We start from the raw sequence: 23,661 nt of genomic DNA, 5'->3' as shown, positions 1-23,661 counted from the left end.
GAGGACGGGATTTTCAGTGACACTCGTCATTGGCATATATTGCATCACACTGATTTTAATGGGATCACATTTAGGTCAAGACGGAGAGCTTTTCAGAATTTCACCTTTAAATTTGCGAGAAGGCTGTCTCTGTGGAGAGAGAGCCACCGTCGTTTTCTCCAGATTACTGCAAGCTGATGAAGCGCACTTAAGAACGGAGAATTTAGTTGTATTTTTAACCCATTTAGTCAAAATTAAGATGTTCTAAACTAACAAATGATAGAGGGAGGCTCTTAGAATGCTGAAATAAATGCCATTGCATTGCAGACTGCACGAAGTTTGTGTTGCTCAGAAACAGCTTTGCGGTACAAAGTTGTCAAAGTTAGCTTTAGCCAAACACAAACATTTTGGCCAAATTAAGAAATAATTGGGTGAAATTTAATAAGATATAGGAGTTAAAACTGGATGATGTAATGGTAATTCTGTGAATAAATCTGTGAGTTGCTGATCTCTGCATGATCTTTTCTTCTTTTCCTAAAGTTATACCATTTTATTTCAGTGGGCAGTCCTCCTCCTTTAGTGACTCGGATTTTCGGAGAAGAAAGTGAACAGTTCTTTAATAATTTTTTTTTTTTAATTGGTTTCTTAATGCAACAAGTCCTATTGGAGCACCTGTCCCTGTCTCTTTTTCAATCTATAAGAAGTTTCATTTGATTTAATGGCGGTTTGTGATTTGATTTGATTTGGTTTGATTTGATTTGATTTGATAGAGGTTTGCGAGTCTCTAAGGTATTCGTTTCCTGCTAGCCTTATGAAAACAGACAGCTAGGGAAGGGCAGGCTGTAGTATTAGGATCCTGTCTAGGGAAAAGGCTCCAGTATTTTCTCATCCCCAGGTGGGTCGTAGGGAGTATTAGTGGGAGGAGAGAAGGGAGATGGAGAAGAGGTGATGTGAATACTGGAGTCCAGAGGTTTCAGTTGCGTGTGTCCCTTACTGGACACCAGAATATGTAGGTGCAAGGGAGAAAGATGTAGGGAATTGCTTGGTCCTCTCAGGTCTAGGAGGAAATTTGTTTAGTATCTGTCCCTTGCTCTTCATCCATTAGGCATTTGCTGGAAGAGCAAGAGCAAGATTGCTGTATAAAGTTAGTTGTGCTTTTCCGTACTTCCAGACGTTCTCTGTGAATTTTAGCCATGTAATTTCTGTGCCTGCACTCCTTTCCGTTTGTACTGATGTAACTTGGCTTCAGGGCTTCTCTCAACATAAACCTGCAAGTGTTCATTATAGATCCAGCAGGTTGTACCCGTCAGCAGGCCAAGGTCAGTCTCATCACACTCGCTGAGGAGAGGAAGCCACCTCAAGAAGCTTCCTTCCAACCCATATATGTAATTAACCTCCAATTACAGCGTTCAAATAAATGGCCTTTGTGCCCAAGGAATCGAAGTACACAACTGCAAAAAAAAAGTCTTTGTTGGTGCATTAGCTGTGGTACCATTTCTTTAAATAAAAAAATGTGTATTTTATTTAGCCAAATTTTACCGACATACTTCATAACTTTTGGTTTGCTTTCACTTTTCCCCTCTTTCTTGTATGATTTAGTGGTCAGAAGAAGCATGTGCAGCACATCTTACCCAGCGGGATGGATACCAGGCTGCTACTCAAGGACAGTTGAAAGATCAACTATATCAAGAAATTATCCATTACTTTGACAAGGGCAAGGTAAAAAGGGAAGAAACAAATCCAAATATGTTTCATTGCTTTTCTCTCTAACTTGTAAGTTGAATAGTAAACATAGTTTGCATCCAGTGACCTTCAGGGAGCTTTAAACTTGTTCCAAGTTATTTGGAGTGCTTTATGTAAACAGTCCACCAGCTAGCACTTAAAGATAATGGTACTAAAAAAAAGGTAAAAAGAAATCAATGGTACATTTGTAACTGCTGTGTTAAGGGTAAATATATGTGCATATGATGCCACGGAGAAAATAAAAAAGTGATGCGTGTAATTTGAGAGACTTGCTTTTTCTGGCAATAACAATAGCTAACGCAGTCCTTCAGCCGCCCTTGTTTTTTCTCGTGTACACAAAATAATTCACTCAAAGAATGGATGTCTGTAGTTCATATCGTCAGAAGGCAGAAATATTCTCAGATGAGCATGTTTCATTGCAATTGCATCTTTTATTGCATGATGAATTTGCATTCGCCGTTGCCTGGTGGGAATGGGAGAGTGCTGGTGTTACGTGTCCACAGAGATGAAGGGATTTAACTTGGTAGAGAGGGAGATCTAGGCATGTATCAGAGTTTGGATACTTCATGCACAAAATGTTTAAATATAGAAGTAGAAATCTCTTTGTCAGAATATTTCAGAAACATAAACTTGTTTTGTTGCATGAATGTAGTGCAAACAGAAATGTCATTTTTTGGTAGAACTAGAATATTATCCAACCAGCTCATGTGTTCCAAGTAAGTTTTTAGCAGAGTCGGATTAATATTTTCATAGAAGCTTTGCTTAAAAGGTCAAATTTTATTTCTTATCTTAACACAATATTTAGAAGTTGCTAACAAAAAATTGTAATTCTAGACTGTGCTGGTAGAGCCGGGCTACCCAAACAGGCTGCGTGGAGCTGGGGCTTGTGTAGGTGCCTGGGTGCTGATGCAGCACAGAGCGTTGGTTTCCACAGCTGCCCAGAAAGCTTTTACTAACCCTTTAACAGCGGGTAAGGAGAACCTCGTTAGAATTAGGGTCAGAGCTGATTTAAAAGTATACTTTAATACTACTTTCCTCTCTGGAAAGGAAAAGCCAGAAGTCACGCGTTTTTATTTTGTTGTTTTACGTCTTTATGGCTTCACAGTTAGTCTTTTATGGGGCGAGTATACAGGCGGTGGGAATTGTTGTTCTGAGCACCAGGCCGATGCATTTTAGCTGTAAATGAAAAGCTGCAGCGTCCTTTCCGTCTATGTTGAAAACAGCCTGTCTTAAAGTTGTACCCACCCGTTTCTGCCGAGAGCGCTAATGAGCTGTTTATATAAACAGCAGGCAAAATACCTGCTGCTTACTTTTCAGCCTGCGCCACATTACGCAGCACGGCATCCATGCTTGAGAGACCGTTGTTAGACTGAATAACCGTTCTTAATTTTTTCAGGTTTTACAGCTGGAATCGAGGAGAGGCTCTGCCTGCTTTCAAAAGAAATAGCACTGAAAATGCTGTGTTTTCCCTTTCCCTCATGGTTAGGTTAAACAACTGAGTCTTCATTATTTGAAGAATTTTTGGTGAACAATGATACCGAAGGGACCACTGTGATTACTTGTTCCTGTTCCTTTGCATAACTCAAGTTGTAGGACTCCTGCGTGATTTTTGTGTGTGTGCGAAGAGATGATTAATTTTCAAAGGACTCTTTCCTAGTTACAGATACTGCCTGTCTCATTTTCTGGTCAGTCAAGTTGGTGCTAACTTTTCGTATTGTTCAATGAAAAGGAAAAAAAAAATAAATCAGTATGTGCTGAGAATATGAGCATCTTACATGAATTTTCAAATGTCAGGAAACTCAAAGTTGAGGTTTCCGCAGTACAATTAAGGTAATCCTCTCATTTGGGATGTTCTGACATTAGGTTTAATCAACTTCTTACATTTACCTGTGCAGTTTGCAAACGTAATCCAGCAGCTACTTTAACTATGCCAGTTCATGATCAGTAACTAACACATCTGAAATAGTATTTGCTGTGCATTTTTAGAAGACCGTACTGACACACTAACCAATTTGTCTTTTTGTGTACCATAATCGCCCAGCTGTGTCTCTGCCTGGCGATTCACTCTGGGTTGATCCCACTACTTTGCTTTCTCTTCCCATAAAGTTAACAAGAGATATCAAAAGAAGATCACTTTAGCCTGGACAGCTGTAGAGCTACTTCCAGGCTTTTACAGAAGCTCGGGAGTTTTGTTTTAAAGTTGTTGTGAAACTGTGCCTCTTCCACTCCAACCTGCCTGATGGGAAGCGGTGGACTTGAGAGGGGAGGTAGATGTGGTTAGAAACATTAGGTAGAAGAAATGGAGGAGAGGGATTTCCTAAAACGTGACACTTGGGTTTGAAATATTTGGCACTTTTTTTAAAAACAGTGGCCTAGTTCAGCCTCTCAAAACTCAGGAGCTGTTTCTCTTAGTGGAGTAATTTCCCAGGGGGAACGCACGGTTCGCTTTTCAAGTGAAGACCAACCATGAGGCTTATTCCCGAAATATTAGCATTCGTGGTGAGATGAATTTAGAGGAAAGTACAATCCTCCATACACAGACTGGAATGGAATGAACCTCTCACTTCTAGACCAGAAGCGTCTGAGAAATTTGTAATTTAATAATATGGAGTGTGAGCTTGCACTGTAAGCAGGAGCGTGGGCATCTCATTTTGGCTGAGAACAGAATGCTAGCCTTCGCCATGAATATCCCTGTTATTTGTAGTTTGAGATCCATTTAAGATTCCTCATTTGTATTTCTATTTTTTAATATATTATTCTTAAGATGCTTGCTTTTTTACTTATATTTGCCTTTTGGTCCAGTCTTCTGTAAAACTGAAGTACACCTTTCACCTTTAGTAAATTAGTATTTTCAGATACAACTTCCACATTTTGCTGTTCTTCTGCTTTATGGATTTGATTCCTTATTAGTAATACTTTTCATTACCCTTCTAAGCTCCTCGTTTCCAAAATGAAATGTTGTTACTTCCAAGTTTCCCTAGTATACACATAGTTTTCTCTCCTAGATTATTATTCTTCACTGCCTTGCACTTTCCCCATCTCATCTCCATCTCTCTTGCCTTTTGCCCTTAAAAGCCTTATCCTCACACTTATCACGGCAGTCTAACCTATCTCTTGAACTGCTCTGAAGTGTTTGCTCTTTCTGTGTTTTGCTGAAGCTTTGTCGTTTTCAACAAAGCCCTTAATCCAGGGACTTTACTGAAAATTGGTAGGTTAGAGTATCTTAGGACGAGAACGAAAAATAGTGATGGTAATAGAGTGACAAGGGAAGGGGGTGAAATTTTGCCTGTGTGGAGCAATTGATGTTAGTCAATGCTAATGAGCCACTGAAGTCAAGAAACACTTGGTGTCATTGACAAAGATAAGATATGATTTTTAAAGAGGCTTGTGTGGTCTCTGGAGCCATAAAGGAAGCAGCAGCATTCTTATTCCTGCATGGTAAAATGTGCAAACAGCAACGTGTTTCAAGTTTGCTGGAGGATGCCGCAGTCTATAAATCAGTAGATGTTTTCCACTGCTCCTTCATAAATTGAAAGTGTTGGTCCTGAGGAGAAAAAGTAAATAAATGCACACTGCTCATCTATTTCTGCCCCTCGTTCCTTCCCCTTCTCCTCCCTTCCCCCCCAAAATAAAAACTTTCACTGTTTTACTGGAGCCACAAAACACAAAATGTTTGAACCTACACAGTAAATGCCATGCTTTGGTTTAAAATATGTTTTTTGTGGCTCATGGGATGGCATCAAATGGCTTTTTCTTCCATCTGACAAGACAGTGGTGAAATTCACCTGCCCGCCAAAAATCAGTGCGAGGCTCGTGTCCAGCTCGTATCCCACATCGATTGTAAGGCCGTCCCGAGAGCTGTGAAGGACAGAAACGGTCTTCAGAGAGGAAAGATAAGGTGTTTGACCATATTCCAAATGAATATAGCACGTTGTTTTTAAGGAGTTTCCAACCATGGCTATACTTTACACATCTAGAATGCGATACTAGCAATAGAGAAATATTGTGGTTTAACACTTTATTTAAAATGTTAAGCTTACATGATAGTTAATTAACACTATCTGAAATTTAAACAGCTTGGAATATCCCTCATGCATCAGGATATTGCATGATAATATTCTTATCCTAGACTATTTCATTTTTACTGACCATTAACTCAGCAGGAGCTAGGAAATATCCTAAGATCCTCTGCTGCTATTAAAGAACCTCAAAACCAAAATTGGATGCTGTAGTTCTTTCTGGGCAACAAGCAATCCAGCTTCAAAAATAAATTAAATTGCTAGGTTTTCCCTAAAAAGATCTTCTGCATCCTCAAAGTCTTTCCCATAACAATTTGCAGCTCATGTCTACACAACTAAATTTTGGCTCTACACATTTTTCTTACGCCTTCAGTATAAAAGAAGCATTTTCCTACCACTATCACCGACCTCTCTCTCTGGTACACTCTCCAGATAAATTGTTTCTCGCATTAATGAGTTGTACATCGTACAAATCCTGTGTAGTAGTTCCCTGTACGGCTCATTCCTCCTGAAGACCTGCCATGTCCTGGGCAAACCTGGGAAAGCTTCCAAGGCAGGAAATCTGCGAGGCAGCAGATTGGGAGTTATTGACCTTCAAGAATATAGATTTCATTTATCACGATCCTTTGCCACAGCCGTGCTGTCCTCACCTGAATAAATTTGCTCTGTAGTAAACAGAGAAATTTTTCGGAGGATTGTGCAGGGGATTTTAAACACACGGTTCCTGCTTCTGTTACGATACTGGAAAAATTACCGGCTTTGGTTTTATTTTTGGCGATGTTGTAGGTGGTGTAGCCCTGACCGAGGGAAAAGCCAGGTCGTTAATGGACTCGTGGACCTCTGGAGTTCAGGGTACTTGGCATTTTACAAATGGAGTTTTCTAATACAACTTCTCATTGTTCCTTCTGAGGATTGAACCGGACAATTGGATTTCAGAGTAGAGATGTTGGAGCGGAGTGGGGGTTTTAAGAGGTAGTAGCAACAAAAATGAGGTCCTTTTCTCTCAGACAGATCCCTTGGCTGGAGAGGGGCCAGGTTAGAGACTGGCAAAAATTGAAAAATTCTTTTCCCATGGTGGGGCACTTTTATCATGTATTTGCGGTATCGAAGAAAAAGGGTAGTTTTACCTCTTACCTATACCTGAAAGTGTTCCATTAAAGGTAATGTGACAAAATATTAGCAGTGTAACTTGTAAACTAACTTTTAAAGAATTTTTAAAGTAATACCAGTAGTTTAAGCCAGAAACAAACATTGATAATATCTGGGGTTTTTTTCCTGTTCATCTCCACTTGCAAATAGGGGAACAGTGACTAGGAAGAATGCTAGGATTGTGTGATTACTGCATGTATATTGTAGATGAACTAAATCTATATCATATTTAAATTGAGGATTCATTTTTTAGGCTCTGAAACTTTTATAAAATTCATTATTAGTATTAATATTCAGTAACATCTAATGGGTTTGTTCAGGCTGGGGGAGACGCAGTGGAAACGCAGCCTCCGCTCGGGCGTGTTTACAGCCTCAACTGACAAGGGCGGGAAGGGAAAAAGAAATCAAAAACGAGATTTAATTCTGCTAAAGCTGCCATTTAATCAATGGCAATGCTGTGCTACCTAAAGGGATTGATGTGTATGCAGTGCCTTGGACAGCGCAGCTCTGGTTTTAGAATCGTAGAATCACAGAATGGTTTGGGTTGCAAGGGCCCTTTAAAGATCATCTAGTCCAGCCCCCCTGCCATGGGCAGGGACTTCTTCAATGAGACCAGGTTGCTCAAAGTCTTGTCCAACCTGACCTTGAATGTTTCCAGGGGTGGGGCATTTACCACCTCTCCAGGCAACCTGTGCCACTGCCTCACCACCCTCACCATGAAGAATTTCTTCCTAATATCTTATCTAAATCTTCCCTCTTCCAGCTTAAAGCCATTTCCCCTTGTCCTATCACTCCCTGCCCTTGTCAAAAGTCCCTTCTCAGCTTTCTTGTCGGCCCCTTTAGGTACGGGAAGGCTGCTCTAAGGTCTGCCCGGAGCCTTCTCTTCTCCAGGCTGAACAATGCCAACTCCCTCAGCCTGTCCTCACAGCAGAGGTGCTCCAGCCCTCGGATCATCTTCGTGGCCTCCTCTGGACTCCCTCCAACAGGTCCATGTCCTTCTTGAAGTTGTGTTGGGCTCCAGGACGTTGCAGCCGTATAAGTGACAGTCCGGGACGGGCTTGCTGTGATGTGACCCATGGGCTGCAAAGCCGCGGTGGCATGATGGCACTCGCGCTGAGGAGCACCAATATGGTGTTTCAGCGCCCTCGGCTCCTCTCCTTCCCTCCTCTCTCCCGCCGCTAATCCAGAATCTCTTGCCTCTTGGTGATTAGGTGCAATTAGTTGACGTTAAATGGCAGAGAGCCTTAGCACCAAGCCGGTGCTTGGAGTTGCCAGACATGCTTTGGAAAGGCGTCGCAATATCTGTGCTTAGCTGAGAGTCAGTGAAACAACTGCATGAGTTTGTTTACAGTATCGATGCAAATCTAAAATTATTTAGACTTCCATTTATTTCCAGTCTCATTCAGCTCCAAAGCTGTCTGCCTGGGATCATCTGTAAATATTTTCACAATGGAAAAGAGAGTAGAAATGCTTTGGTTTTGGAGAGGGACTGGTTAAATCTGGAACACACAAACGGAGAACCGGGACGAGGAAAATTATGGTAACACCATTTTCTTTGAAATGAAAATGTGCAGAAGTAGTTATGGATGACTGAAGTTAAAAAGAAAATGGCAGTCGAAAAAAGGTTAAGTGATTTTGAAAGGTTTCGCTTGCTGACTTACCAAACAACTGAGTATTAGTTTAGTTTCTATAAATTGGTAGTATATTGCTCTTCTGAGCCAAAATTAGCTCAGCCTAGTATGTGAAAATATACTTCATTTTCTGCAAATGTGCCTTTACTATTAAACTCATGTTAATTTTTGTTTAGAAATAAAAAATATACTCTGTATCATCATTCTAGATTAGATACATAATACAGATAAAAACATTCAGATCCTTCCATTTGCAACAATTGCATCGCAGTGTACAATCTGCCTTGTGATTTCCTGCAGATATGATCCTTCATTGCGGTGATTGTAATTAGTCATTCTGATGCATTTTTCGTCTTGAAGGCACTTTACAAACATGAGGTAACTCATGCTCATTCCACTCCTCTTCCCTAGATAGATAATATTGTGAACCTTGTTGTAGAAATGAGAAAAATCAAGAGAAAAGGTTGAACATCACGTGAAGCCGTAAGGAAAGGTTAATACAGGTACCAGGCTCTACCCCTCCTGAGCATCCGTCACCTTTCTGTCTTAAATTAGGTCACCGCTTAGTCTCTGTTTGCCCAAGCATCTGCCCATTTGTTTTCTTTAGGACTCAAAAGCTCTTTTTCCCTCTCTCAGGCGTAGCAGTGTAGTTTCTGGCCCATATTTTCTCTTTACTTCGCTCTCTTACCTTGAGAGCATAAATCTCTGTCCTTTCTCGCTGTGATCTCCCGTAACTATTTTTCCTTTTGCAACTCCTCATCTGCTCCGCCGTCAGCAGCTCCCTACCTCTTCAGGCTGCTGCTTTCCATCCCTTCACTCTCAGTCTGCCAGGACAATCTTTCAGTCCATCCTTTGGTTTGTGGGACCGGTGCCCCCTGATTGAAAACTGGCTCCTCGTTTCCAGGGAGGAGCAAGGACGGAGAGCAAAGCGGTGGGCCCCAAGCCACATCTTGCTTTTGTGACATTGGCTTGTTACACGTGGGGGAAGACTTGCTGAGGAATTAGCCTGGCTGGGCTCCAAATTGCCAATTCCTAGGGAAAAAAAAGATATTCTAGGTCCCAGACTGGTGTTTGTGCCACTACATCACAGGTAGCTGTGCCCTGCCTGACTCCTCAGCCAGTGTGGGCAGCAGTCCCGGTCATCCTGACAGTCGTATGAACCCTTAATGTTTTACTGTTATTTTTAAATCAGCATCTCGAACTAGAAATTTTTTCCAAGTTTTGCTGATATAATAAGAAATGGGATTTCAACTTGCAGATCAAAAGACAAATAAAATTCACCCAACATTGATTTTGGGCTTTGATTGATGGGATTTCATTTGTGTGTTTTGGGGGGCTTTTGGTTTTCAGAGGGTCTTGGGGGTTAAAATATTTCTTATTTAGGCAATGTTTAAAGTGGATGGGGTTGGGGGGTCTGGATGGGATGGATGTAGGAATCGGTTGTGTACGTGAAGGTTTCCCCAGGAGCACCATTCCCCTTCTCTCTCCCTGGCATCCAGCTCCCACCATGTTTGGAAGTTGTGGTGTTTCGTCTCAAACTCTTCATTCCCAAAAGTGGATGTCTTCAGGGAGTGATGAGGAAACCTGTGGTCAACCCTTTTCCTCAGCCCTCCTTCATCCAACTGCACTTTGCAGCTGCCGCCATCTCGGTATTTCACCGGGGCAAGGGACAGGTGGCCTGATGCTGAAAGTAGAGTTAGGTGGTGTGGACAGGGGATTTACATTTCAGATGAAGGATAATACAAACCAAATGCATTTATAACTCATTCCAAATCTCATTTTTTTAATAAAGTGAGATCTGCAGTGCCAGCCAAATTTCATCAGCAGAGGCAGATCGTCAAGTTTGATCTTAGGTAGCCTGGTGTGCTAATTTAAGCATCTTTTGGGATTTGAGGGGTTCTTTATATTTAGAGTAGAAAAAAATGAAAATTACACATTTAAAAACATTCTTGCTGCTCCTCATTAAGATTGTTGGCTTCTGAAGAGCTGAAGGATATTGTTAAATTTCTTTGGGTCAGTTGAGACGGCTGCTGAATTTCATGGTTGAAGAACAAGAGAGGAAAAAGAACCAATGGAAATATAATGAATATTTGTTCAAAGCAATATCTGCAAATTGCCTGTCCCGTCTAATATAGATTATAGATATTAGAGGGAGAGAGGGGTGATCATGAACTAGAATCAATCAACAGCATTTATCCAAAGGCCTGGGTTCTGGGTTTCTTTGTGGGCAGGCTGTGTTTACCCATTCGGGGATATTTGGTGGGGCGAGCAGGAATCATTTTATTTCTGAACCAATTTGATCGTTTTACTTGATTTGCATCAAACAGAGACGTGTGTAATGCTGCCGCAGCTATTTGGCACATCAGATGCACAGTGTTTTCAGGCATGTGACACAATGCATTTTGTTGTGTTTTTTTAAGATTTATTTTATTCCAATTTGTTGTTTAACCAAGGTATGTAATTCAGGGGTTTTGTTGTTGGTTTTTTTTTTTCAACAGATGTGGGAAGAGGCCATTGCCTTGGGTAAAGAACTTGCAGAACAGTATGAAAATGAAATGTTTGATTATGAACAACTCAGTGAACTGCTGGTAGGTTTTTTTAATGACATAGACACTGCAACAATTTTTTCATAATTTAATTTCTAAGCTTTTAAAATTATATTGAAAATCTCTCTTATGACAGTAAAATGCAGAAATAGATGCCCGCTTTGGCTTTGTTGGACAAATGTTGATTAACTGGAGTGCCTGAAAAAGAGTGAAATTTTTTTTTTTAGCTGAAAGAAAAATATTTCGGTAATGTTAAGCTGATTTATTTGGGGTATAAAAGGAAATTTGGAATTTAAATATAAGTGGGAACATGAAAAAATCCCCATTCTCTCTCAAGTGTCTTTCCATATTCACATTTCTTTTTTTAGGTATGAATAATCCCCAAGCATTCATATCTAGAGTCAGTTATTTTTGCCCTGATGTTACCCATTCATTTTGCCTGCACCACTTTTTTTTCTCCTGCTCTTCTCCAAAGAGATAAATGGCAGCTGCCACTGTCCCTCCTAACTTCTCAACAATTTTCACAGGAGTTGGGACACGATTCCAGTTTGGTCCTGAAAATTCTTGACTTTCAGGTTTTTGATAGATTTTACCTTTGCACTCACCAGAGTACATTGTCCTCCATTTCTTTGAATTGTTTATCTGCTTTATCCCAGTCTGAGCTGGGCATTAATGCGGTGTCATTGCACCCTCTTTCTAACCTGACACCAACGCTCAGTTTGGCCAGGAGCCATCTCCCCAGAGGCATATCCATCCCCATCTCCCCAGAATCTCCTTTCTTGAGGAGGAAGGAATAAAAGTAAATACCATTCCTCTCAATTATATGGTTTCTTCACTCCTTTACATGTTCTTCTTTGTTTTGCCCATGGTTCTGTCCTCCAGCTCTCTAGAGCTGAATTTATATCCCTTTTTGGTTGTCCTCCTTTTGTGGCATTTTAACTGTTCTTAGTGACAGACTGATTGCGTTAATTTGCCTGACAAATCTGGAGCCTGGTTTCACGGTGCTTTGCACTGCGGGAGGTCGGGGATGTATCGACAGAGCATGTCTCAGGTGCTGTGGTCTGCCAGAAGAGTCTTCCTCGGCCCCCTGCCTCCACCGCTGTCAGTAGGGCTGCGTTCAACAGAGAATATTCGTCATTTCAATAGAGAATATTCTTCATTTCAATATAAAAAGAATCTGGTAGAGATTGTTCCTCAGCTAGAAATGATTCTCATGGGTCAGATGTGATTATTTACCAGTGAGTAGCTACTCTCAGAGTCCCTCATTTTTAATTTTCCATCTCCTTTAGGCTTGCACATAAGAACATGAATAGCTTTGTCACACAGGCAGCCACTCTTTACTTATCATACTGTATCCGTTTTGGAGGAGAAGTCTGAATTTGCACTTTATACATGGTAACTGATGGCCAATAATAGAGAGTTATGTATTTTTTACCTTTTCTCTTGAACAGTAAATACATCATTGTTTACATTAGGTGACATAGTTCCAGGTAGTGGTATAAACCAGGTGGAGTTCATCTGCATATGGAAATGGAGTTTCTGGGGAGACCCAGAGCTTCCAATTCTCACATAGACAACTGAGTTTATCTGCTCTTTATTTATCAGACAGGAGAAATTGAGAGAAACCTCACAAAAATTAGTACCGGCGTGCATTGGGCATTCATCCCTAATAAGGCAAAGATCCAAATTCACGCTCCCATATGAGTCAGGTCTCATATCCCGCCAACTTTTCTTACTGCTGCTGCTGAATAGCATTAGCATCCTAGCTCTGTCCCCCCCCCCCCCCAATTTAAAACTTTTTTGTTTCTTTCTGTTCTCCATATTGTCTCTTTTATTCAAGCAATATTAAATATTAGACTCTAAGACAATTCACAAATGGCAAAATAGTTTTGCTACAGGTGAACTGAGAAATATATGGCAGATCTGGGTCTTTGTAGTCTTCTTGCCATTTACTGTTATCTGTCATATGGGAGCAGTAATAAACCTCCCCCCAAATCAGAATTCATTCTCTTACAGAAAGTAATAGACTAAAAATAAGTTAATGAGCAGATCGTCTGAAGCTGCACATTTGTTATTACTTCATCATTCGAGATAAAGAAGGATTCCACTTTGAAAACAGATGGCATCTGACATGCGTGTGTTTATTCCAAAAGTTACATTTTCCTGCAATTCTCCACTGCATGCTTTCCATATGCAAATAAATAGTTGTAAATGTGGAAAAGAAGTAGTAGAAAAATGTAATGAAATGGAACAGCCAAAAACTGAGAAGTCAGCACCATCGAGATGAGCTGGCTTTAGCAATACGTGCTTCATCATTCCAGTGTTTCGACGTCAGCAGTGTCACAACCAGGAATTCAGGCTGCCTTGCAAATTCTTGACCTTCATCAAAATTGAGATACTGACTATGGAACAGTGAGGTTCACCAAGACGAGCATAAAAATAATGGCTGGAGAGTCTAGTATTTCAAAATATTAGCATATATCTGATGGAAAGGTGAAGAAAAAGAGGCGAATGAAACATGTACATCTTTAAGTTAGTTACACGTAAAAAAGATCTAGATCTTAAGTATAAGGAATCTCCTTAAAAGTGTAGGTCATTACAATTCCTTCTGTTTATTTTGCAGAGAAAGCAAGCCCAGTTCTATGAAAATATTGTGAAAGTGATAAGACCAAGACCAGATTATTTTGCTGTTGGATACTACGGCCAGGGATTTCCAACATTCATACGGGTAAGTGTCCGCCTTTTTCCACAGATGATAGCAAGGTTTCTTGCTTTGGAAATTTCCCTTGGTTGTGGAGAAAGTACATTATTGTATGTCAGTGTGTTATTTAAAATCTACCTAACATTGATGGTAGTTTTTTAGGTGTATAAAATGATCATTGGTTTTTCCTTTCCAGTCTCTAATATGGAATAGTTTAATTTTAGTAGACAAGCTTTTTCTTCAAACATATCCAATAGTTTATACGTCTTCAGGGTGTCACTAGAAATGAAGATATGCCACCCAATCCATAAATCAGGGTAATAACCAGCGCCATCTGAAATGGTGACATTTTTGCCTGACAGGTGTATGTGTGTGTATATATATATGAATATGGTAGAGAAGCCTTTTGCATGTGCCCATGTTTTCATGTGAGTGCCCTATCCAGCATAGTTTACTAAAATGAAGTTGAATATCAGAGATGTGGGTGATACCTTTAAAAGCAGTCTTTTATAATTGATTTTCCTGAGTCATGTGTCAATTTAAAACATATGTCGCTTGATTGATGCCAGTAACATAGGTTTAGTAACGTTTTAGGCGTTTTCGGTTTTTTCCACTAATACCAGGATTTTCGTGGAGTTGAGTTAGTGGCTAAAGAAGGGTAGGGATTTTACACATCTGTATTGCATCTGTATGATGATTCTGTGGACTCCGGCACTTGGTAGTTGGTGACATGGAAATAACACGTTAGCTATTTAGCTGCTGTTCTGCTCGTATCTGTCTTTAAGAGCTGAGGATTTTTAATTTGGAAAGAGACTCTCTCACTATGGAAGAGTTACAGTAGATTAAGGCAGTTCAAGAGACAGAAGAATTAAACTATTACTGTTATTCTCAGATTATTCTGAGTCCAGGAGACTCGGAGAGATTTAGTCTCAGGCCAGGGGCTGGTGGTAGGTTTTCTTCTGGAAATAATTACTTAGGAGATGAGTTCCTGTTTATAACTGAGTAATTCTATGTTAACTCTCTCAGATTATGCCATAGTAAATACCAGGAGCAAGCCCAAGCCTATGCTGAAACCTGTCTCACTGGATAAATCCAGTGACTTCTGAGAAAGCTGGCTTTGTCAGGTTACTTGTGGTCAACTGGTCTTTCATGTGTATTAAAATGAAGGAGGGAAAGGCTTTAAAAATCCCAGGAAATTAAACTTTTACTTAATAAGGTATTCATTTGGAAAAAGCCTCCTTTTCCACCGACTAAAGCCCATGTGAAAAAACTGAAATTCTTGAATCATCCCAAGAAGCAGCATGTGTGGCTTTTCATACACCCAGCGATGCTGTACCACAGGCGTACTTGTACCATTTATGCCTCCTGAGAAGTGCAATAAATTATCAGTTCTTTGCAGCTGAAAGGGATAAAGCTGACCCCGGGCAGTTCCTGCCAGGCTAAGAGTGTATTTTGCAGCTTCCATTGTGTGCACACCCTCAAACGAAAATTGGGAGATGAGCTCTTGTGTGGTAGCCCACTGCTTGGTCTCCGAATTATGGCTGGGCAACTCATGCCGAAGAGACTCTGAGCGTGCGGGAAGGTGGCAGGATCATCGGCACCCAGAGCTGCCCTAAAGCTTATGAAATGTCATTCTGCAAACCGGCAAAGCCATATGTTAGTAACAGATGCGAAGGCATGACGGTGTGCAAGCTACCGTGGGTATCAAAAGACCAACTCTAAAGAGATGCGATGCAGAAAAACTAAGACTTATTGTGCCGTTTGAAATACATGTAATGTACAGGCAAGAGCTTTCATCAAGCATCAAACAGGAAAAAATGTTTGTTGTACATTAAGTAAAAAAGCTTTACTAAGATTTTTTGTGAAATGTTTATTAATAATTCCATAAGTCTTGCCAGGCAAAAAATATTTAGTATTCAGTAAGAAGGAGTCACTGTTAAGATTGACCAACCCATTTCTCTAGAAAATTATTGAATTAATATTTTATTATATTGTCATAGGGAAGGCTTGCATTATCAGGAATCTTCAAAATTATGAATATACAATAAAGTCACTGATAACTTTGCAAAGGGGATTGCGGCTGTCCGTCGTGAAATTTTGTCAGACGTAGAGTCACTCTCAACAGAGTGCCCGTTACCCTCTGGAAATATCGGGAACATCCAGTGATCTGGACCTGCTCACCAGGGAGGGGTTGCCCTGGGATCACGACGGGGCCAGCGAACGAGGAGGGTAGCCATGGGTTAGCCTGTCTCAGCCTCTGACTCGACCCTGTATATACGTGCAAAAGCGCAGGGAGCACATCACAGCTTCCCCATTAAACACTGTGTTAATGTGTATACTCCAAGGGGTACAATGCAGGGTAGTGTTCATCTGCTGTGTTAATATTGAATGGCATTTTCTTTTCACAACCGAATGGGGACAACACCTACCATGCTTTACGATAGCCTTGTGGATTGGTCGGTTTGTAATAAATGAGTGATAAAAAGTCTGAAAAATAGGCTATTAAGTGCCTTGCTGATTGAGAAAATCCTTAATACAAGCTTTATCTTCTATTGAATTTTTCCTGTGAATTACAGGTGTATATACGTGAATGACAGATATATATACACTTAGGCGTCTGCTCTTTTCTCTTTTTTTTTTCCTCCCAAATAGAGAGCATTCTTTCATCTACTGTGCGTTTCAGAAGGTACCATTGCAGAACTAAACCCAACTGGGCAAATGTAAACTATTCCAGTTTTCTACCCCTAACACCCTTTTTCTAATAAGTGCTGTATAAATTTTTCACCAAGTGTTCATTTTGGTTAAGCATATTCAGGTGCAAGTGTTACGTTCATAACAAAACTTACTGTAATATGTTTGATCAGTTAAAAATATGCAAGTCATCTTCTACATTTTTCTTTAGAATGTAATGTGCTTGTTCAGTATATAAATGGACTGTGTAAAATATATCTTAAATTTCTTTATTAAAGAAGAAACCAACACTTAGAAATACAATATATTTAATGTAATATTTATGCTTTGTGCACACAGCTGTACAATGACAAAAATCTAATAGACTAATACAAAGTCTAGGGTGTATCAGTCTTTCTAAGAGAGTCAGTATCTTTGAACCTTGCTCCTAAAATTTAAAATTGGCATCATTTTCTGTTCATACTTTGCTACTCTTGGTTGCTCACCTCAGTGTCTTTTAATAAATGTTTGTGTATAAAAGACTTAATTCTGTTTATTTACATCCATTCCACTCATTAGCTGTGGAAGGTGGATGAGAGGAATTAGAGAGGGAGATTGTGGATATGGTAGAGGACATAATTTGTCTTAATACATTTCCAGTGGGCACCTATTTTAGAGATTCTTGAAATCATGTATTTGGATCCTGTTGAATTTAGTGCAGTTTGTCCATAGGCCTAAAGGTAAGTGCATGCTTAATGATCTCAGTACTGAATTGGAGGTAAGGAAATCCATTTGTGCTTTATTGGATTGGCATAAAATATTTGTAAACTATTGATTATATCATAGTGTGAGGAACATAAAATTTCTTACTTAACGGCATTGGAGACAGCACGTCTGAGATCTCAGTTCATTAATGAGGATACAGCTATTAGGATTTCACCTCTCAATTTATTTCCAGAACAAAGTCTTCATTTACCGGGGAAAGGAGTATGAACGCCGCGAAGACTTCGAAGCAAGGTTATTGACTCAGTTTCCAAACGCAGAAAAAATGAAGACGACGTCTCCACCAGGCGATGACATTAAAAACTCCTCCGGGCAGTGTATCCTTAGGTTGTACTGCAGCTCCTGCACCTGCACACGTCGAGGATTTATGGCCAAGACAAGCAGGAGTCTGTTGCACTTCTGCCTTTATGAGTGTAATACATTCGTTTTGTTGTTCTGTCCTTTCTTCGCGTTCCCGTTGAGCTGCCTGTTCTGCGTGACTGAAATTTGCTTTTCAGTTCTTAACCCCTGAATTCAGATATTCAGTGCTTTACTGTAAAGCCAAAACTGGATTTACCGTCTAAATTTCACAGGCCAGTGTCAGAACAAATCGTGAGGTGAGTTTGGGTTGGTTTTGCTATTTTGTCAGTCTCCTTTATAACACTTAAACTAGTTCTTGTTGTTGTATGACAGATCTGTACACAGCCAAGGAGGGTTGTAATCGTGAGGACATTTCATGGACATTCTTAATATTAGCAGAGATTCCATGCAACCCACTGGAAAACAGTGATCCCATAAGCATTTTATGTTTATGCATAAACTTTTTTCTAGTACTAGAGTTTAGCAGCAATTCCTAAACTTGATTTGATTGTGCTTTTCCCTTTTTCCAGTTTCTATAGAGTGAATGAAGTCCAACGGTTTGAGTATTCACGCCCTGTTCGAAAAGGAGAGAAAAACCCGGACAATGAATTTGCGGTATTAAAAAAAAAAAAAAAAAAAAAAGAGAGAGAGAAAATAGAGTACTTCTGGGGTTTGCTTGTTTATTCCCCTCTATTTTGAGACTCTGAACCATTCATTATGTTTTGGTTGTTGGAAAATACATTCTAGGTTTAAATGTGATTATTTTTCATAGAAATTCAATTAAACCAATTTATCGCGTTCTGTGTTATACCCAACCAACTGTTTTAAGAAGGAAGTTTAAAATGGATATACCCGAAAAGATAGATGTCTCTTGCCAAAACTTGTCTTGCCATGAAGATTCCAGTCAGGCATCTGAAAATCTTTTTGCAGCAATACCTTTTTCTTTCTCTTTTTTTTTTTTTTTGCTAAACTATATGTTTCATCTAATGGTCAATGAAACTCCCTTGGAGCACAGCTTGTATCCATCAAAATGTTTACAACAGGTTACATCAAGTTGATTGCCTTTTTTTTAGACACCATTTTATTCACAGGGGTTCTAGTGGGCACAGTTAGTAGTAAAGTAGTAGTAGTAATTAAAGTAATAAATTAATGCATCATCTCTTGAGCGAAGAACTTGGTTTTCGGTGTAGTAGCAGGCTCTAACCTAATCAATAGGCCAATAAATGCTGAGTGTTTGATTTCCTACAGCTAAGACTAGGTATTCATTCAGAGACTCCTTTCGTGTCTGTGGCTTCTCTTGGTGGCTGTTGTATCAAAAATTGCTAATTTGCTAACCTACATGGATTTAGCTGAGAACGAGACCCTTCTTTTCTAAAAGCATAATGCTAGACTGGAGTGCTACAGTTCAGAATATGTTTTGAGTATAGATAAAAAACCCTAGGTATATCTAAATCACTTTGAAATCACTTCTTCAGTTAATGGAGCATGGAATAGACAATTTTGTTTAAAAAAAAAGCCTCATAATAAGTAAGATGAACTACCAACATATGCCAGTTCTAGCAAAATCAGATCAAGAGATGTCTTTGACATCAGTTATCAACCTGTCCCTGGGCTCCTCTGCCCTCCTGGGGAAGAAGTGTTCCCTATATCAAGATGTTGTGGTTTTGTGGAGGATGGTCCTTGAAAGCTCCAGAAGTTACACAGGAAAAATGACAGTCCAGTAAAACAGGGGGATCTTTTACAGGATGTTCTCCTTTGGTAAGACAGTTCCCTACTAAATCTCATATCAGATTTAAATTGGCGCAGCTCCATCATCTCCCCAGGCAGATTCCATTTGAAATTTCCCTCTGGCTCCGTAATGTCTGTTGTACTGCAGTTCCTTTTCCTGATGATAATGTTTTACGGCTTTGCTTAAGATAAAAGCTATCAATCTGATAAGGTGATGTTTGTGTTTTATTTGCAGAATATGTGGATCGAGAGAACCATCTATGTGACAGCCTATAAATTACCAGGGATTCTGAGGTGGTTTGAAGTCAAATCAGTTTTCATGGTAAGATCAATTTGGCTTTATTGAGATTGCAGGAAAGAATGGGGCTCTTATAGAGCCAGGGAGCATTTATGTTTCTGTATGACTGTGCTTCAGCTCTGTGAACAAGCAATCAATGCAGCTATATCTGGCATCCTAAGACAAGGGAACTTGCTTGCTGAGGATGCTGACTATTGACTGAGGGTGACTCAAGTAATGCCTTTCCACTCCTGAGAGAAGGAAACGCGGGCTGACTCTTCCAGGCCTTTAGGGCAAGGTCCGATCGAGTGCTTGAAGTACTTTCATAAAGTATTTCTGGCTTTTGGCAGGTGAGCTGTTACAGCTTGTGGCATAAGCTGTGTGCCTAAAATGAAGAGGGACCTGAGATGCTGTAGGGGAACCCTGCTACATCAAAATGAAACTAGTCTGAATTTTGGAAAAGAGGATTGGGGTGTTTTGATTGTAATTTACTCCAAATATGCCATAAATCAAATGCATTGTATGTGTCTGCATTTCTTCGCTACTTATCATTTGTGATTAAAGGTTGTTTTTGTTTCTTTTCCATAGTTAGCTAAAATATACCCTAGCAACCTCACAGAGTAACTCCAAATTATGCATTTCTCTGTTCTACCGTTTAGACTGTTTAGATAAGACATATCCATTAAACGCCTTTAAGATTAAATTTTTCTTACGCAGCTGTAATTTTTAAATAGCAATAAAAACATTGTTACTGCAGTTTTTAAATCTCTCTTGTGAGGCTTATTTTTAAAGGAAAAGAACAATTTGCATATGATTAATTAAAACCTTTTTCATTGCTCCACTGAGGTTATGTTGGACAGTTGTATTTAGATGAACAGAAGTAATGCAGAAAATTACTATGGTATCTATAGTAACAGAATATGAATGTGATGTTTGACAGTAATAGGCAGCTGAATAAAACACATTGAATTTTTAATGGATTTTGTATTTTCAATATAATCCTGATAGAGAAGATTGTATTTATCTTGATGATTGCAAAAAGTGTTGTTTATAAAGGCTGGCAAATCTGATGAAAGTCTCTTTTCCGTACGAGTTAAGAGCACAGCCTGACAGGCTGCTTTATGCAGGCAATTTGTATACACGCACCTTTAACGCTATGCTTGTCATTGAAATGTGCATAAATCCTGGGAGAGTGCTTTCTATAAGCTTTTTGTAAGTAAGGATTATATTAGTCGCATAGCTGAAAAATGATACCAGAATGGAACTTAATAATATGTGGGAAGACGACAACGGATAACTTTTGACCTAGCTCTGGCAGAGTTACTACAAAATTGGTATTGACTTTCTTCAAGATTCCTGTCAGCTAAAATGCTGGAAGCACGATCATGAGGTTTACATCCCTGTAATGCTAAATTTTGATTATGGATACAGAGATTATTGATATTTTACTAAGCACAATGAGTTAAAGTAGCTTTGCACATTTCATATTTTATTGATGGAACTAGAATATTTTTAAAGGAAGAGGTGAGATCCTATCAAATCAGTGCCGAGAGAGAACCGAGTAATTGAATAAACGCAGTGTACTGTGTTACATAATCCATAGGAACATGCATAATTTCCTTAAATCTATTTGCTTTTAAAATTCCTTCTGAGTACTTTTACCTAAACCTTTTCAATCTGTTCATTATCTGCAAGTAATTAGTTGTACACATTCATTATTCTGTATCTGATTTGTTTTAGCTGGATACAAGTAGTTGTAGGGGAAAAAATTGCTGAGGCCAACCAGCGAATTAGAAACTGGGTTTTGAATTGCACTTAGTTTTTGAAAATACAAATACTAATCTCTATTTTGTTTTGATGTTTCTTTTTTTTGGTGTTGCAAATGTGTTGGGAGTATGTCATTTCTGTTTGCCCTGAATAGATTGTGTAGTGTCCAGAGTTAGCAAGCTACTTGGAACAAGGCTCATAATTTACAAGTGTAGATATTTTTAATAAATAGCTTTCAGTAAGTTCCAAAGCACAGTTTATAGTAGTAGGATGGGAACTGCAATTCTCCATCTGCTTTTAAAAAATTAGAGGGAGGATGATAAGAGTACTAAAAGAAAGGAGAATGAGAAAGAAAGCTGTGATTGCCGATACAGAAAAGTCAAAAAAGATGTCTGTCGGCTCAATGAGTGCTAATTTCTGTAGATATTCAAGAGCTTTAAAAGCAATGGTTCATCAACAAATTATTGCATAGTTACACGCCCATTAATACAAATGACAGAATTCTAAATTTAGCGTGTGATGTTTGCAGCAGTTCTTGCCGAACTGGGTGTTGAACACGGTCTTCCTTTCCCAGTCCGGATTTCACCCGTAGCCCGTTCAGCTCTGGACGGCAGTCGCCGTCTGTCCGTCTGAGCCTGGGCCGCTCCACAGCCGCAGCAGACACATCAGGCTCCTGACCTGCCTTCCAGAATAATTCCCCAGGCAGACTGCTAAAAATGCTAATTAAAACACCCTTGATGTAATCAGATGGCAGGTGTAAGAGTAACAACTAAAGAGATTTGATTATAAGTGGTTCTCAGAAACATGGTAAGCAACTGATAGCCAGGTAGAAGTGCTTCTTTGTTTATGTAGCATTTATGTAAATTAGGGTGTAATCAAATACACACTTGCGTTTTCCTCGCAGGCCTCAATTAACCTTCCTTTTCTATTCCTACCACATCATTTTTTTAATGTAAGTGGGCTGTATCTTCCAGTGAGGACTGTCTACACTCTGGGTTGCTGCAAGTTAGTAATTTTTAGCCCGTTCACTAAATGTGCATATTGTAGCAATATTCTAATACTGTTTTTTCAACAAGAGCAACTGTCATTCTGAAAGACACAATATCTGGTCGTAAATAATAGTTGGAGAGCAGTCAATTAAAATAAATCAAGTTTTACACAGTATAAGAGCTAATTCACCCCATGAAGACATCTGAGGAGCTCTCTTCATTGGACTCCAAGGCTATGTGAGAAAGAAAATGTCTTCCTTCACTTACCGACATTCAGATGAAGAAAATGTGACCTTGTGGGAAAAAGCACAGCAGAGAGCTTAGAAGTCATCTCTTCAACATATTAAACTTGATTTCCTTGGAAATACACCAAAATAATCACTTGATATCTTCTTCATTTTTGAGCTGCTTAGGATTACATTTTCCATCAGAAAATCCATGTTAAGTTATCATTTCTTTCTTAGTGTTACATTAAGCTGGATCGTCTTTGTACTGCTAAAACTCACCGACTCGTAATCTCTGATGGTCTCCATAATCCTCCAAAAACCTCACGTGATTCCTGTCAGAGCCTTTCTAAATGTTGTGCTGTTGTGCTGAGATGTAATCCGTCCTACAGCAGCAAAACGCATTTCACTTTCTCCACTGGTACTGATTATCGTATCAGTTACCACAGTGTATAAATACCAAATATCTACATTTCTGTTAATTATTGGGTAAAATCTCTTTTGTTCTGAAATTCCTGAAATGTTTCTAATCCTAGTGGTTTGGTGGACAGCCAGTTCTGTGGCAGGTAAACAACTCTGCTTCTTGATTAAAACCTCCTTTTGTTTTTATTTTAGGTTGAAATTAGTCCACTGGAAAACGCAATAGAAACCATGCAGCTAACAAATGATAAGATCAATAATATGGTTCAACAGCATTTAAATGATCCGAATCTCCCCATTAACCCTCTCTCCATGCTACTTAACGGCATTGTGGATCCTGCAGTCATGGGAGGGTTCACAAACTATGAGAAGGTAACGTCAAAATTCTCTGTCCTGCAGTCCTTCACCTCTTTGAGCCCGCGCTCTCCTGGAACGCTGCCGGGCGGGTGGGTACCTGTGTTTGTGTATAAACACTGTGTGCGTCTCCCCTCATATGTGCTTAACGTTGCTTAAAACTCACCATTTTTAATGTATTTCTGATATTTATGGATCCTTTTTTGCCTTTCTGCATTTGAAGTAAGAGTTGATATGTTTAGCAGCAAGAGTACTTATTTAGGGACATGGTGGACAATTGCTTACTAGAGTCAGACACCGAGCCTGGTGACATTCCCAGGGTGTTCTCATGTGCTTGGACAT

General features: G+C 39.5%; 1 protein-coding gene across 1 annotated transcript in view; it reads left to right on the top strand.

Moving 5' to 3' along the window:
• LOC104156898 (dedicator of cytokinesis protein 1-like) overlaps positions 1–23,337 on the top strand; it is a gene marked incomplete at its 3' end in the record, with an annotated part of 55,552 nt that extends 32,215 nt beyond the window's left edge. The window contains exons 10-17 of the mRNA XM_009695642.1: positions 1,579–1,698; positions 11,020–11,109; positions 13,691–13,795; positions 17,397–17,538; positions 17,739–17,817; positions 18,091–18,175; positions 19,524–19,610; positions 23,161–23,337. Of these exons, the coding sequence (XP_009693944.1) occupies positions 1,579–1,698; positions 11,020–11,109; positions 13,691–13,795; positions 17,397–17,538; positions 17,739–17,817; positions 18,091–18,175; positions 19,524–19,610; positions 23,161–23,337 (885 nt within the window). The remainder of the gene's footprint in view (positions 1–1,578; positions 1,699–11,019; positions 11,110–13,690; positions 13,796–17,396; positions 17,539–17,738; positions 17,818–18,090; positions 18,176–19,523; positions 19,611–23,160) is intronic.
• Positions 23,338–23,661: the final 324 nt, after the last annotated feature.

This window comes from Cariama cristata, unplaced genomic scaffold, assembly GCF_000690535.1.
Source record: "Cariama cristata isolate BGI_N322 unplaced genomic scaffold, ASM69053v1 scaffold13532, whole genome shotgun sequence".
Lineage (NCBI taxonomy): Eukaryota > Metazoa > Chordata > Aves > Cariamiformes > Cariamidae > Cariama > Cariama cristata.
Note: the sequence above shows the minus strand (reverse complement) of the source record. Positions and strands in the feature narration are given on the sequence as shown.